Raw genomic sequence first — 17,722 nt, forward strand, 5'->3', positions numbered from 1 at the left:
CTGCTGTGTCAGGACATTGGAGTGCAATGAGATAAGGCCGTATCTAGCCAATACTTTTATACAAATACCAACTACAGTGTCCATAAAATATACAGGGGAGTGCGAGTCCTATTTGTGAACATTTGAACACTCTTTTAAAAGTCTTCTGAGTGCCTTCTAAACTGATAGATATGTATGTACTGTATGTATGTATGTACGTACGCTGCGTTTACTGCCCGTCATGGATCGCCATTTACATGTTTATGCTTGTGCAAATATACAATGATATATGGCCCCAGAACGGCCAGAGAAGTTCTGTGTTTGCTCAAATCAACAAAACTGTAGCAGTGGAATCCTTAAACCAAATGTTGTATGTGGATAAGCATACCAATAAAAGATACTTTGCAGCATCATTTACTGTTAATCTGGAAGGTTATTTAGATCTCTTTTTCCACCAAAAATCAGTGTCCGACCTGGGTTTTCAGACATGGTTCCAACCCAGGTGAGACACCGTTTACACAGCACCATCGATCTGGATTATTCTCAGGTCAGCCCCGTTCACACTGAACCCAGGTCTGCCCCGCTAAACTTGTGAGGTCATATAAAGTGGGAGGTGACTGCTCCACAACCACCAATCAGCTCATTTTAGACATGACTCAGGTCGCATAACCCGGGTTGTGTTGTTTACACTGCACCATTACCCAGGTCCATCCTGGGTCCGTCCTTGGTAGCTACCTGCATTGGATTGCCGGGTCACTTGCCCTGGGTTATTTTTCACTGAACTGCAACCCGGGTAGAGCCAGCAATAACCCCGGTTTTTGCTCTGGTGTAAAATGGGTATTATTGATTTTTACTGGTGGTTGATTAGGAATGTTGAACGGACATTCACAGGAATAAGGCAGCAGGCAATTAGCAATTTCTGAATAATCTTTGTGTTTCCAGATCTTTTGTGACATTCAAGGACATACAATATGGTTCACGCTGGATGGAGTACTTTAGGCGAGTTTAAATTCACTTTGGGTTTTGGGATGTAAGTCATTTGGAAACAGAATGGAGTTTGCTACATAGAAGACTTTCACTCAGGCTCATATTTCCATTTGTGGTTACATATATGGTGCAACTCCAGTAATTATGCACTTTGCTCGACTACCCCCTGGTTTGGTTTTGATTTGACGGACACCTGGCAACTTTCGGATAACATTAACAAAAGTCCATTTCTCGGGATAATGCAAAATGTTTCTTATACTCATTTTAGAGCATTTTGTACATCGTGGTAATTATTTATTATCACACATCGGCTGGGATCAGTGACAGTTGTATAATCAACACATATTCCATCAGCTCCATTGGGTTTACTCATTATGTGCTCAGCTGATCTGCCAGCGTTGGGCAAGGGGCATCACCACTGACCTGAATAAAATGAGAGCATTGCCGAGAAGATTATTGCATAAAATCCTAACCATATACTACATGTAATATAGCTATATATTGTATATAGTGTTTAGTATATGCTGCTTATAGTCTTAGGGGTTGATGTTTTAAGCAGTGAAGAGAGAGGAGACCTGGACTAGTGGAGAAGTTGCCCATAGCAACCAATCAGTGTTTATCAAGTACATTCTATAAGCTGATTGGTTGCTATGGGCAACTTCTACAACCCCTTATTATCTTACATATGCTTTTAACTACATATTAGTATTGTATGAAATTGTACATTATGTCCTTATTCTAAATGTATGATGCCATGTAAAAACTGTTCTAACATTAGAAAACATACAGGGGGGAATGTATCAAGCCTTGGAGAGAGATACAGTAATGTGGAGACATTACCCAATGCAAGCAATTTGCTTCTAGCTGCCATATCAAAGACTGTCCTAGAGAAATAACAGGAGCGGATTAGTTGCTTTGGGAAACTTCTCCACTTTCTCTCTCCCCGACGCTTGATACATCTCCCCCACAATCTTATTTAATATTGTACAGCAGTCATTTGAAATCAGACTTCCCAAGTAAAGAAGACATTGCAAACAGCAATAATGTATAAGAACCCAATGACAGGCCATGATGGGAGTGAGGGGGTTAAAGCACGCCAGCGACATTTCATCAGGTTGTAATAAGACAGTTATGGTGTGGCAGGGACATTACAGAACATTAACAAGGAGTATTAATGGCAGGATAAGCACCGCAGCGTGTGTACAAGTGAACTGCAACTCTGTTTATCCTCCATTAATAAGCTTTCAATAATCCAACGCTATTTATGTTCCATAAATAAGCTCTATATTTCCTCTCCACTAATTTATTTCCAAGGCTGTCAGGTTGGCAAAGGGACGGTTTTCATCTGTTTAAACAGGTTGGCAAAGGGACGGTTTTCATCTGTTTAAAGTGACACAGCGGTAATTATTCTACAAACACAGCTGGGAATACGTTCTAAGGTGGGGAGCAGTAACCCCTTAATATACTGGGAGGAGGGGAGGGTTTTGGTGATTAAAAAAGGTTGAAGACTCAATATCTCAGAATTCATCTCTTCATTTCTCTGTGCTGCAGACACCTATAACTAAAGTGTGACCTCAGATAAAATACACTGTCTTGGAGCTGATCAGTATTAATTGTGTTTTAAAGTCAGGGAATAATCTTTAGAATAACTCAACTTTTATACACACTCTTGCTTACATCAGAAGTTCCCAAACTCTGCCATTGCAGTCCAGATTTTAAGGATATCCATGCTTTAATCCAGACGATTAAATCAAATTGACTGAGGTACTAATTAAGTTGCCTGTGCTCAAGCATGGATATTCTTGAAACCTGGACTGTAATGGCGGAGTTTGGGGACCTCTGGCTTACACTCATCATCAGTTATCAGGAGCAGATTCTAGGGGGTAAATTTACTAAAGTGAGCGTTTTTAGAAGTGAAGCTATTATCTTCTAGAAGGTGAGTTTTAGAAGAGCTATTGCCCATAGCAACCAATCAGATTCTAGCTATTATCTTCTAGAAGGTGAGGTTTAGAAGAGATATTGCCCATAGCAACCAATCAGATTCTAGCTATTCTAGATGCTAGTTAAATGTTAAGTAGAATCTGATTGGTTGCTATGGGCAACATCTCTTCTAAAACTCACTTCTAAACACTCACTTTAGTATATTTACCCGTAGTAATCCACCTGAAGATGTAGAGAGCAGTGTTTCCCTACTCCCACTACACCTGTGCACCAACTAGGAGATCTGGAAAACATGCACTGTTGGAGGCCCCTGAGCACTGGAGTTGGAAACACTGATGTTAAGTGTACAGTAGATCATCAATTGGGATTTTGTATTGCTAATTCCCCAAATCTCATCCTATACATTATTCACAAATACGTTTGTAGTTATTATTCTGGTATCAGGGGTAACATTATATATACTGGTATATAGATATATATTAAGTCTCTTCCACATGAAATAGGTACTGATTTATATATTCCCATACTGTGATGGTGACACTGCTGCAGAACCTCTTGGGACCAGATGCACTGATACAGTGATTATATAACGAGTGATACTTAGTGACACAGTGATAAATACACAGGGGTACATAGTAATATTAATATATAGTGACACACACTGATACATACACAGTGGTACATAGTGATACACACTGATACATACATAGTGATACACAGTGGTACATAGTGACACACTGATACACACACAGTGGTACATAGTGACACATACATAGTGATACACACAGTGGTACATAGTGATACACACTGATACATAGTGACACACAATGATACACACAGTGGTACATAGTGACACACACTGATACACACACACACACAGTGGTACATACATAGTGATACACACAGTGATAAATACACACTGGTACATAGTGACACACACTGATACATACATAGTGATACACACAGTGGTACAGTAAATAGTGAAACAATGATACACACACACACTGATACATAGTGATACACACTGATACTGATACACACACAGTGGTACATAGTGACACACACTGACACATACATAGTGATACACAGTGATGGATACACACTGGTACATAGTGACACACACTGATACATACATAGTGATACACACAGTGTTACAGTAAATAGTGACACACAATGATACACACACACTGATACATACATAGTGATACACACAGTGTTACAGTAAATAGTGACACACAATGATACACACACACTGATACATACATAGTGATACACACAGTGTTACAGTAAATAGTGACACACAATGATACACACACACTGATACATACATAGTGATACACACAGTGATGGATACACAGTAGTACATAGTAACACACACTGTTAGTGCCCAGGCACATAGCTGGGGGTGCATAGCCCCCGGAGCTGCAGGTAAGCCGGAGTGAGGGCAGGGGGAGGGAGGGAGAGAGGAGGGTCAGAGAGTGGGAGGGAGCCGGGAAGAGACAGCAGCATCCTCCGTCCTCGCTGGCAGAGACCGCCACTAGTCACACACACACAGGCGGCGGGTCCCGGGGAGCTCCGGAGGGGTCCCGGGGACATGTAGCAGAGAGATCCCCGGGTGCAGTGTCAGCAGCTGGCTGGGTGTCGGGGGCAGGATGGGGGTCGCCCCCTGGAGGTGGCTGCTCGCCCTGTGTCTCAGGCTGCTCTTTCTTGTGCCCGCAGGAGTGCCGGTCCGGAGCGGGGACCCCGGCTTCCCCAAAGCCATGGACAACGTGACGGTGCGGCAGGGGGACAGCGCCATCCTCAGGTCAGACGCTGCGGGGTCACTGTGTCTTTGGGGGGTTGTTATGTTATGATGCTGTGGGGCCACCAGGGCAACAAGTCTGTATGTGCATGATATGGGGTAACTTATTATGTTGTGGGACCACCAAGGAAACACGTCTGTATGTGCATGATATGGGGGGTGATTATGATGCTGTGGGGTCACCAGTGCAACAAGTCTATATGTGCATGATATGGGGGTGATTATCATGCTGTGGGGCCACTATTGTCTATGGGGGTTAGTATTAGCCCTGTCATGCGGTGGGGTCACTATGTCTGTGGGGGGTTATCAGCCCTGTGTCATCACTATGGATATGGGGGTTATCAGCCCTGTGTCATCACTATGTATATGGGGGTTATCAGCCCTGTGTCATCACTATGTATATGGGGGTTATCAGCCCTGTGTCATCACTATGTATATGGGGGTTATCAGCCCTGTGTCATCACTATGTATATGGGGGTTATCAGCCCTGTGTCATCACTATGTATATGGGGGTTATCAGCCCTGTGTCATCACTATGTATATGGGGGTTATCAGCCCTGTGTCATCACTATGTATATGGGGGTTATCAGCCCTGTGTCATGCGGTGGGCTCACTAGTGATATAAAATATATAGGTGCATCCTGTTGGGGTCACTATGTCTGTAGCTGTGGAGGTGGGTTGCTATTATGAGTCTCTGTCATGTTGTGAGGTCACTAGTGATATAAATGTATAGATACATGCTGTGTTTGTGGGTTGTTATATCAGCTCCATCTCATGCTGTGGGGTCACTGGTGATATAGGTGCATGATATCTGATTATTGGGTGGTTATGAGGCTCTGTGTCATGCTGTGGGGTCACTGGTGATATAGGTGCATGATATGTGAGTATGGTGGTTGTTATTATGAGGCTCTGTGATATGCTGTGAGGTCACTAGTGATCTGAATATGTAAATGCATGCTATGTCAATTGAGTTACCAGATTTTCATTCCAACCAATCAACTGGTTGGACAGATAATCTTTAGATGTGTGGCCAGTTTAACAAGTCTGTAGGTACAGTATTTGGGATTACATATATCGGGGGCTCTCAAGCTTTCCCCAACAGATCATGTTATGTAGAACTCTGTGGAAGCAGGTGGGATAATTACTGACCTAGCAAAATAGATGAAGTCACCTGTGCATGTTTAAGGAAATCCACAAAACGTGGCCTGTTGGTGGTACTTGAGGACTGGAGTGGAGAACCCCCGACATATATGATGATGGACTGTTGTCAATATAAGCGGTGTTGCTTATTGTGTGATCCATACATTACGCAGGAGTTCAGAGAGTTCCCCAGACTGCGTTTTGGGGATGGCAAGGGGTGTCAGTAAGTCTTTGTCTATTCCGCTGGGATGTTTTGTATGTATAACTATGAGAAATGTATTCTATATGCCACATGTGACGCTGAGAAGATGTCATCTATGAATGTGCTGCAGTGATAGTGAGCTCTGGGGCTCAGTTATTTCAAGAGGCTTAAAGTTGCTTAATTAAAGCTGAAATATAACGCAATACAGGCCCTACCCAGCTGATGCCTGAAAACCAGGATGACCCTATTACCCTCATTAATTATCCTATGCACTATGATCTCCTAACCGGATTAGTGGCATCAGCCCGTCATCGGCCTCTATGGGGTCTCATCATCTTGGGAAACGGCATGTAATGAGGACCTTCTGTTGGGGCGAGTGTATAATGGTGATCTAACCTTTCCACACAATGGTGTTTATTGTAGAATTGCTTGTTCTATTTACACATGAATGCACAACGTGCCACATAGTAAAAATGCAACTTTCTGAATGCTGTTGGAACACAGTGTGTTTATACAATGCAGCTAATTACAGTCTTCTACTATGCTGTACATACACAGCCTACGCTGCAGTTCCCCTGAAGTTCCGTCTTACCTGTGCCCACGATCCCTGTGCTTATTCCTCTGCAATCAGACGGCGGAAATGCTGTAAACATCAATTATCTGCTACCTACACTGGTAGCATTTTATATACAGCGGCCTGTGATACCATTATGTTATTAGGATTCGTCTCTGTAATGTATATGAAAGCATTTAGTGATGTCGGCAGCAATTATTCAGCTATACAGTTAGCGCACGTTAAGTAATTGCGGGGAACAGAGTCCTCCATACAGTAGGCAGCAAAATGGAAATATGGCAATCCTATAGAGACCCTTCCAAGTTTATGTAACTAGAGAGGCTGATGCTTTTTTGGGGCTTGTTGAGTCGATTCCTGTTTCTAGAATGCACTATTTTCCTGCAGTTCTGTCTGGGAGGGGGTCTGGTAGGGTATACTCTCTCTTCCAGTACAGGGGGCATATGGTGGTAATGGTGGGTGATACCACCCTGAGAGTAACACATCTGGAGAGGGTCCTCCAGGAGATCAGACTGGTTTGTGGTCATCCATAATAACACATAAAGGGGTATTCAATATGAAACGTAAACTTCGCTGTCGAAGTTTACGTTTCATATCGGAGATTTTACCTGCGTTAAAGTATCGGGCGCGCGCCCGCTTATCCCCGTATTCAATATAAAATTAACGAAAACGGGAAACTCCGAAGTTGTATCTGCGTAAAGTTACGAATTTTTCCTTAAAAAAATTGTAAGACCCCCCTAAAGTTGTAAAAACATGGGGGATCACTATGGGTACCCCCGTTTTAGCCTTTAATTGAAAGTCGGGGATTTAAATAGCCGCACAGGTGTTTTTTTCCCGACATTGAAAAATTCTGCATTTGTGCACCTGCCGCTATAATTCTATTCTTCAAAACACCTGCCGCATACTTGCAGAATAGCCCTGAACCTATTTCCCTATTGTTATACAATTTTTTCCCAATTTTTTTTTTTTCACCCCAATTTTTAAATTAATTTTTTGGGGTGTCCCTATTTTTTTTGTAAACTTTTTTTGACACTTCTTTTTTAAATGTCATTCCCAGGGGTGCAGGCTATTTTTTTTAAGCCTGCACCCCTAAACCCCAATTCTGCACTTTTTTTCGACACCTATTCAATGGTGAAAAGTTATCCCCGTTTTTTATCAAAGACTTTTCAAAACTGCGATAAGTCTTTGAAATTGAATACGGTGTAAAAGTAAAACCTGCGATAATGACGTCATACCTCCGATATTAACGCAAAAACGATGTTTTCGCTCCCATATTGAATACCCCTGATAGTGTTGGGCCTAGTAAAATGATGGGCAGACTGGGTGGGGGGGGGAACCATTCAGGTCTTCTCTAAAAGAGTTCAGTGCTGGGGAACACTATTTCCCCTTACAAATCATAGATGATATTGATAAACTTGCTGTTTGATCCTCTAAGGATATTTATTTAAGGGATATGGTGCAGTACATGAAGGATGTGGGATTAACAACTGTTAATGTTCATTTAAGGGTTTCTGGGGTCTATTTACTAAGCAGTGTTAGGAGACAGAGTGAAAAGTGATAAGGTGCCAGCCAATCAGCTCCCAACTATCATTTTTCAAACACAGCCTGTGAGATGACAGTTAGGAGCTGATTGGCTGGCACCTTATCACATTTCACTCTGTCTCCTAACACTGCTTAGTAAATAGACCCCTCTGTATTACTGGCCTTAACTCAATGAGCACACACTCACTTGCAGACTTCTCGCATGTCGTCACTGACAGAGTGGGACGTAGGTTTGCAGTGTGTCCAGACAGTGGGCCTGTTTAAGCAAGGATCGCAGTTGCCTATAAGCACGCAATCTGCCAATTATTTTGCACTGTGCATGCGCGAACCACATGCTGTGATTGGGACTACGATCGCAGAGGATACGCAGATCCATGGCAGAGGGTTTGAAAGGAAGTGCAGTTTGTGGGTGGTGGTGGTGGGGGCTGGTCGGGCGTTCGCATGCCATTTCGGGGGCCTTCACAAATTAGCCACTGCGATGTCATACGCAGTCTGAGGTCTCATAGCGTGCGCTGAAGTTAGCAATTCCTGAGTGAGGTCTGACCTTCCCTAACTGTGCGTATGGGTCCAATGTTACCGATTATTTTGCAATGTTGCCAAGTATACGGATGTGAGTAAGAGGAAGTGGGCGTCCTTATGTCAAGCTGCGATCGCAATGCCATATGATTATCACCGCTGATATTAGCAACTGCGTGGTGTGCGTATAAGCAGAATAGCGATCCTTGCTGAATCAGTGACAGATAGAAGGGCACCAGTGAGGAAAGGTTCAGCCTCAGGTTACACATATTATTATTACACATACTACTGTACTCTCTAGTATTCAGCATCAGAGACCAGTGATAGATAGAAGGGCACCAGTAAGGAAAGGTTCAGCCTCAGGTTACACATATTATTACACATACTACTCTCTAGTATTCAGCATCAGAGACCAGTGATAGATAGAAGGGCACCAGTAAGGAAAGGTTCAGCCTCAGGTTACACATAATATTACACATACTACTCTCTAGTATTCAGCATCAGAGACCAGTGATAGATAGAAGGCACCAGTGAGGAAAGGTTCAGCCTCAGGTTACACATATTATTACACATACTACTGTACTCTCTAGTATTCAGCATCAGAGACCAGTGATAGACAGAAGGGAACCAGTGAGGAAAGGTTCAGCCTCAGGTTACACATATTATTACACATACTACTGTACTCTCTAGTATTCAGCATCAGAGACCAGTGATAGATAGAAGGCACCAGTGAGGAAAGGTTCAGCCTCAGGTTACACATATTATTACACATATTACTGTACTCTCTAGTATTCAGCATCAGAGACCAGTGATAGATAGAAGGGCACCAGTAAGGAAAGGTTCAGCCTCAGGTTACACATATTATTACACATACTACTGTACTCTCTAGTATTCAGCATCAGAGACCAGTGATAGATAGAAGGGCACCAGTAAGGAAAGGTTCAGCCTCAGGTTACACATATTATTACACATATTACTGTACTCTCTAGTATTCAGCATCAGAGACCAGTGATAGATAGAAGGGCACCAGTAAGGAAAGGTTCAGCCTCAGGTTACACATATTACACATACTACTGTACTCTCTAGTATTCAGCATCAGAGACCAGTGATAGATATAAGGCACCAGTGAGGAAAGGTTCAGCCTCAGGTTACACATATTATTACACATACTACTGTACTCTCTAGTATTCAGCATCAGAGACCAGTGATAGACAGAAGGGCACCAGTAAGGAAAGGTTCAGCCTCAGGTTACACATATTATTACACATACTACTGTACTCTCTAGTATTCAGCATCAGAGACCAGTGATAGATAGAAGGGCACCAGTAAGGAAAGGTTCAGCCTCAGGTTACACATATTATTACACATACTACTCTCTAGTATTCAGCATCAGAGACCAGTGATAGATAGAAGGGCACCAGTAAGGAAAGGTTCAGCCTCAGGTTACACATATTATTACTCATACTACTCTCTAGTATTCAGCATCAGAGACCAGTGATAGACAGAAGGGCACCAGTAAGGAAAGGTTCAGCCTCAGGTTACACATATTATTACACATACTACTGTACTCTCTAGTATTCAGCATCAGAGACCAGTGATAGATAGAAGGGCACCAGTAAGGAAAGGTTCAGCCTCAGGTTACACATATTATTACACATACTACTCTCTAGTATTCAGCATCAGAGACCAGTGATAGATAGAAGGGCACCAGTAAGGAAAGGTTCAGCCTCAGGTTACACATATTATTACACATACTACTGTACTCTCTGGTATTCAGCATCAGAGACCAGTGATAGATAGAAGGGCACCAGTAAGGAAAGGTTCAGCCTCAGGTTACACATATTATTACACATACTACTGTACTCTCTAGTATTCAGCATCAGAGACCAGTGATAGACAGAAGGGAACCAGTGAGGAAAGGTTCAGCCTCAGGTTACACATATTATAATTTATTACACATACTACTGTACTCTCTAGTATTCAGCATCAGAGACCAGTGATAGACAGAAGGGAACCAGTGTGGAAAGGTTCAGCCTCAGGTTACACATATTATTACACATACTACTGTACTCTCTAGTATTCAGCATCAAAGACCAGTGATAGACAGAAGGGAACCAGTGTGGAAAGGTTCAGCCTCAGGTTACACATAATATTACACATATTACTGTACTCTCTAGTATTCAGCATCAGAGACCAGTGATAGACAGAAGGGAACCAGTGAGGAAAGGTTCAGCCTCAGGTTACACATAATCTTACACATACTACTGTACTCTCTAGTATTCAGCATCAGAGACCAGTGATAGATAGAAGGGCACCTGTGAGGAAAGGTTCAGCCTCAGGTTACACATATTATTACACATACTACTGTACTCTCTAGTATTCAGCATCAGAGACCAGTGATAGATAGAAGGCACCAGTGAGGAAAGGTTCAGCCTCAGGTTACACATATTATTACACATACTACTGTACTCTCTAGTATTCAGCATCAGAGACCAGTGATAGATAGAAGGGCACCAGTAAGGAAAGGTTCAGCCTCAGGTTACACATATTATTACACATACTACTCTCTAATATTCAGCATCAGAGACCAGTGACAGATAGAAGGGCACCAGTAAGGAAAGGTTCAGCCTCAGGTTACACATAATATTACACATACTACTGTACTCTCTAATATTCAGCATCAGAGACCAGTGACAGATAAAAGGGCACCAGTGAGGAAAGGTTCAGCCTCAGGTTACACATATTATTACACATACTACTGTACTCTCTAGTATTCAGCATCAGAGACCAGTGATAGATAGAAGGGCACCAGTAAGGAAAGGTTCAGCCTCAGTTTACACATAATATTACACATACTACTGTACTCTCTAGTATTCAGCATCAGAGACCAGTGATAGATAGAAGGGCACCAGTAAGGAAAGGTTCAGCCTCAGGTTACACATATTATTACACATACTACTGTACTCTCTAGTATTCAGCATCAGAGACCAGTGATAGATAGAAGGCACCAGTGAGGAAAGGTTCAGCCTCAGGTTACACATATTATTACACATACTACTGTACTCTCTAGTATTCAGCATCAGAGACCAGTGATAGATAGAAGGCACCAGTAAGGAAAGGTTCAGCCTCAGGTTACACATATTATTACACATACTACTATACTCTCTAGTATTCAGCATCAGAGACCAGTGATAGATAGAAGGGCACCAGTAAGGAAAGGTTCAGCCTCAGGTTACACATATTATTACACATACTACTGTACTCTCTGGTATTCAGCATCAGAGACCAGTGATAGATAGAAGGGCACCAGTAAGGAAAGGTTCAGCCTCAGGTTACACATATTATTACACATACTACTATACTCTCTAGTATTCAGCATCAGAGACCAGTGATAGATAGAAGGGCACCAGTGAGGAAAGGTTCAGCCTCAGGTTACACCTAATATTACACATACTACTGTACTCTCTAGTATTCAGCATCAGAGACCAGTGATAGACAGAAGGGCACCAGTAAGGAAAGGTTCAGCCTCAGGTTACACATATTATTACACATATTATTACACATACTACTGTACTCTCTAGTATTCAGCATCAGAGACCAGTGATAGACAGATGGGCACCAGTAAGGAAAGGTTCAGCCTCAGGTTACACATAATATTACACATACTACTGTACTCTCTAATATTCAGCATCAGAGACCAGTGACAGATAGAAGGGCACCAGTGAGGAAAGTTTCAGCCTCAGGTTACACATATTATTGCACATACTACTGTACTCTCTAATATTCAGCATCAGAGACCAGTGATAGATAGAAGGGCACCAGTAAGGAAAGGTTCAGCCTCAGGTTACACATATTATTACACATACTACTGTACTCTCTAATATTCAGCATCAGAGACCAGTGATAGATAGAAGGGCACCAGTAAGGAAAGGTTCAGCCTCAGGTTACACATATTATTACACATACTACTGTACTCTCTAATATTCAGCATCAGAGACCAGTGATAGATAGAAGGGCACCAGTAAGGAAAGGTTCAGCCTCAGGTTACACATATTATTACACATACTACTGTACTCTCTGGTATTCAGCATCAGAGACCAGTGATAGATAGAAGGGCACCAGTAAGGAAAGGTTCAGCCTCAGGTTACACATAATATTACACATACTACTGTGCTCTCTAGTATTCAGCATCAGAGACCAGTGATAGATAGATAGGGCACCAGTAAGGAAAGGTTCAGCCTCAGGTTACACATAATATTACACATACTACTGTACTCTCTGGTATTCAGCATCAGAGACCAGTGATAGATAGATAGGGCACCAGTAAGGAAAGGTTCAGCCTCAGGTTACACATAATATTACACATACTACTGTACTCTCTAATATTCAGCATCAGAGACCAGTGAATGACCCTCTATAACATTGGGTTCTAAGTGCCACGGTTCCAGGTAACTGTCTATACGGGTAATAGATTGGAGGACACAGACAAATGGTCTTATCTTACATATCAAGAGGGAGGTTTGGAGGGCTACTGTGCACATGTAGATCTTGTATAATGTACTAGGGTCTCTGGCAGTAAACTAGCCCCAAATAATTTGTCCCAGCAGTTATCTTATGGGGGTTTGGGGCATTGCCCAGTATACACTGATGCAAATAATCCTGCTATCCCCCAGTTTGCACGGTCACTAGTAATCCTGGTATTCCCCAGTATGTATGGTCACTAGTGATCATGGTATCCCCCAGTATGCATGGTCACTAGTGATCCTGGTATCCCCCAGTATGCATGGTCACTAGTGATCCATGTATTCCCTAGTATGTACTTTCACTAGAGATCCTGGTATTCCCTAGTATGTACTTTCACTAGTGATCCTGGATTTCCCTAGTATGTTCCTTTTACTAGTGATCCTGGCATTCCCCGGTATGCACTGTCACTAGTGATCCTGGCATTCCCCTGTATGCACTGTCACTAGTGATCCTGGCATTCCCCGGTATGCACTGTCACTAGTGATCCTGGCTTTCCCCGGTATGCACGTTCACTAGTGATCCTGGCTTTCCCCGGTATGTACGTTCACTAGTGATCCTGGCATTCCCCGGTATGTACTTTCAGTAGTGATCCTGGAATTCCCCGGTATGTACTTTCACTAGTGATTCTGATATTCCCCAGCTTCCGTGCCATTTCCCCAGTAACCTGCGAATGTGCAGTAGACTCTGTCATAGCAATAGTCTACTCTAGTTATTGGAGCTGCCGCGCAGAGATTAGGGGCCCTGGATGGAGACTGCACACTGGCCCCCTCCTCTCTTAATACACCCCTGACAGGCTGATATGTACCAGTGGGGGGGCAGGCAGAGCTCTAACAGAAGATCAGTGAGTCGCAAGATCAACTGTCACACTGCACCTGCACTGACAGTTACTCATTTCCTCCAAGCACATTTTCATATGCCATGCTCTCCAGTTTTGGTCTGCAATGTAAAAAATGAAGGCTGTCGATGTACTTCAAGGTACATTTTTCAAACTGGACAATGCTAGTTATCCCAGCTAGTTCCTAAAACTCCAGGTTAATTTATGTTAATTTATACCAAATGAAAAAAAAAACAAAACATAACTAAATAACAAAATATTTAATGTAGCCAGTGATTGAACGCAGTTTTTCAATGTGTTCAATGTCTGGTTATGTTAATTTACTGGGTTGTATTTCACCAGAGGTTTTAAATTCTAATAGGCCTATTTTTTTTTTTCACAAACAGATGGATTGTGGGGACCAAAGTCTACCAGCGCTTTAGGTACAGCGAAGAAGCTCTGGCCCTCATTCACAGGCGATCGCAAGAAGCGATCGCTCTCTCTGAATGAGGGCGGCTGCTTCTTTTTTTTAGTGCAGCCTCCTGGTCGCTAGCTAAGCTTAGCAACCGACCAGGTTGATGGTTGCGATGGTCAAGACCATCGCGACCATCGGGGCTTGCGACGAGACTCTAAGGTTGGGTCTCGGCAACTGCAAGCCCCAGGGATCGAGCAGGAAGCTCCCCACTGACATCACTGCTGATGTCCGTGCGGCCGCCCCACAAAACGGCAGGCGTTCGCTTGGGAACGCCTCCGTTTGTGTAGCCATCGACAGCAGGCCCTTTTGTAGTGAGCTCCGGAGCAAGAGAGTTTCTATCTCGCGCCGGGGCGTGCGCACGCGCAGTGCGGCCGCTGCGCTTGCGCACGGCCTTAACATCGACCCGGTTGCGAGCGCTCAGCGCTTGCGACCGGGTCTGAATGAGGTCCTCTGTCTGCTCCCCAGGGGAGGATCCATTTCCTGGAGGAACAGGAGAATTGTCTATCTGTTGGCCGTTGCTGGGCATACACTGCCCGACGCGGCCGACTTTCACTCAGAAAACAGTAAATTGAATGAACATGCTGCACAATCTGGCATGCCCAATCAATATTTTTAGATTGGTCGCCCGCGTACACTGTGCAATTATCTGGCCGGTCCGCCGATATCGGGTTGATCCGATCGGCCAGATAATTGTATAGTGTTTGCTCAGCATAAGAAACGTAACACTATTGTACCTGAAACATCGAGTGACTATAATGAATCTTTACTTAATGAGTCAAGTGGTGACACTCGGAATTCAGGCGAGAAATCTAATGAAGAGCATATGGATAGAGACCAACACATGGTCAAAACTTTATATATGACCATGTCTGTCTGACTTTTTGGAAAAGGTCTGAGAGAGAGGGGATTGGTCCAGATATGGTACGACCGAAAATGGGGGCGTTGTCCAATTCCCATAGGTCACGCCCCAATGTGACGTTATTTGGGGGCGTGCCCGCATGGCACGCCTCCCATGTAATGTCAGGCTGGGGGCTCCCCCAGCACTCTTTCGCTAGTTGGGCTCCCCTAGCCCTCTCCCGGCACTGAATGGATGCCGTGCGCACGCGCGCAGCATCCATTCAGCTACTCCGGTGTCTGGCACTGCCGCACAGCTGCTGCGGCGGGGGGTGCCCAACCTCCCGACCAGACCACCCGCAGGACACTTTGGCCCTCGGGTGGAACAGCGGGTCAGTGCTGTCCCTCTGAGATCGGGATGTTGGGAGGGTGTGCGCCCTCTATGGGGTGGCACCCCTGTTCGACCGCACTGGTCGAACACCCCAAGAGCTGGCCCTGTTCTTAGCACGTTTGGCCAAAGATATTTGCCCACCTACCACGTCACGGTGACCTCATCAGGTGGGTCTCTAACATCCCTGATATTGACACATTATATAAATGTATCCAGGGCTTACCTATAATAGTGCCCATTACATGTGTGTACTGCAGTGGGACCTATACTAATTAAAATCACCTGAAGCAGGTGGTAGGAGTGCTAGCCCAGGAGAAGGGGTCTGACCTTCGTGTACCTTAAATTCACACATACATAGGAAAAGGGGGGGGGGGCTGAGCTGCACATCCTAATTTAGACATACTAAGAGGTGCTACCATGCTGAGACCTGTATTGTTCATCCACTGGTCTTGCATGTTCATTTGTACAATTCTAACTATTACTATAATCTTTAAATTACAAATTCTTTAAAAAGTGTATATATATAGTAATAATGATGTTACAACACAAACTCCATGTATCTGCTACATGCACCATCCTCATATACAAGATCACTCCTTTAGCTGTTCATTCGCTGGAACATTTACCCTAATCCTTCCATATTCTGTGCACTCTGCAACATTTCTATGCAGTGGGGCTGGAGGTCTGTGCATGTGCCTGCGTGCCTGTAATGGTCATATCCCATGTCTCTGGGGTCTATTCTCCACCTGTCTGTCTCCGCTCAGCAGCTCTGCAGGATGATCAGCGCCAGTGTCCTGTCGTTTCTGCTTTGTATTGTTTGTCTGTTCGCTCCTTATACATGTCCTTCATCTCCTCGTATTCTGTGCAGATTGCTGCCGCTGTGTTTTGTATGAGCTCCGATTTGTATTGCTGTGTTATTCACTTTCCCTGTTTTAAGTGAAATATTCTAGAAAATTCAGATGATGCAGTCAGGTTGTATGGTCGCCTAGTGCACTATGCAGAATGCAGCCACTTCTAGTCCAGACCTGATTCAGGCACATTCTCACTATGGAAACATCAATGTTTTATCACCATCTAATCACACACTGACCTGCTACATAGACTGTGTGACTGCACTGCGCTAACTCTGACATCACCATCCAATCACACACTAACCTGCTACATAGACTGTGTGACTGCACTGCGCTAACTTTGTGACATCACCATCTAATCACACACTGACCTGCTACATAGACTGTGTGACTGCACTGCGCTAACTTTGTGACATCACCATCTAATCACACACTGACCTGCTACATAGACTGTGTGACTGCAATGCTCTAACTCTGACATCACCATCTAATCACACACTAACCTGCTACATAGACTGTGTGACTGCATTGCTCTAACTCTGACATCACCATCCAATCACACACTGACCTGCTACATAGACTGTGTGACTGCACTGCGCTAACTTTGTGACATCACCATCTAATCACACACTGACCTGCTACATAGACTGTGTGACTGCACTGCTCAAACTCTGACATCACCATCCAATCACACACTAACCTGCTAAACTGACTGTGGGCCTGATTCAGAGCCGCTCGTAAGCGGCCGCTCGTTCGTTCCGAGCGATGTTTGCCCAACTGCGCATGCGTACGGATCGTAATACGCATGCGCGAACCAGTTAGTGCGGACAAAAATCGTTTGTTCGCTAAATAGCGAATGCCTGCTATTTTGAGTGACAGGAGGAGGCGTATGTGGGTGGTAACAGGGGAAGGTGCTTGAAAACGGGGAGTGGAGATCCGAACGCAGGCGCGCTTAAAGGTCAAAACGGGCGTTTTATGGGTGTGCATAATTAATACAGCAGCGTCATTGACCACGTCCCTGGGTTATTTTATAGTCAGAACTGCTCGCATGAGTGCGGTAGGAAAAACCAACCACAAGAATAGCGAGCAGTTCATACGCTGGTTGATGTACTCGATTAATCTAATAAATAGCGGACATGACGTAGGATGCGAGC

At 43.9% G+C, this 17,722-nt stretch overlaps 1 protein-coding gene across 4 annotated transcripts in view; it reads left to right on the plus strand.

Annotated features, from left to right (window-relative positions):
* NTM (neurotrimin) overlaps positions 1 to 17,722 on the plus strand; it is a 916,745-nt gene that overhangs the window by 547,567 nt on the left and 351,456 nt on the right. For all 4 annotated transcript variants that reach the window (XM_088457048.1, XM_088457049.1, XM_088457050.1 and 1 more), the window contains exon 2: positions 4,627 to 4,711. In XM_088457048.1, the coding sequence (XP_088313174.1) occupies positions 4,627 to 4,711 (85 nt within the window). The remainder of the gene's footprint in view (positions 1 to 4,626; positions 4,712 to 17,722) is intronic.

The sequence above is a fragment of the Taudactylus pleione genome, unplaced genomic scaffold (genome assembly GCF_031769625.1).
Source record: "Taudactylus pleione unplaced genomic scaffold, aTauple2 ptg000734l, whole genome shotgun sequence".
In the NCBI taxonomy this organism is placed as follows: Eukaryota; Metazoa; Chordata; class Amphibia; order Anura; family Myobatrachidae; genus Taudactylus; species Taudactylus pleione.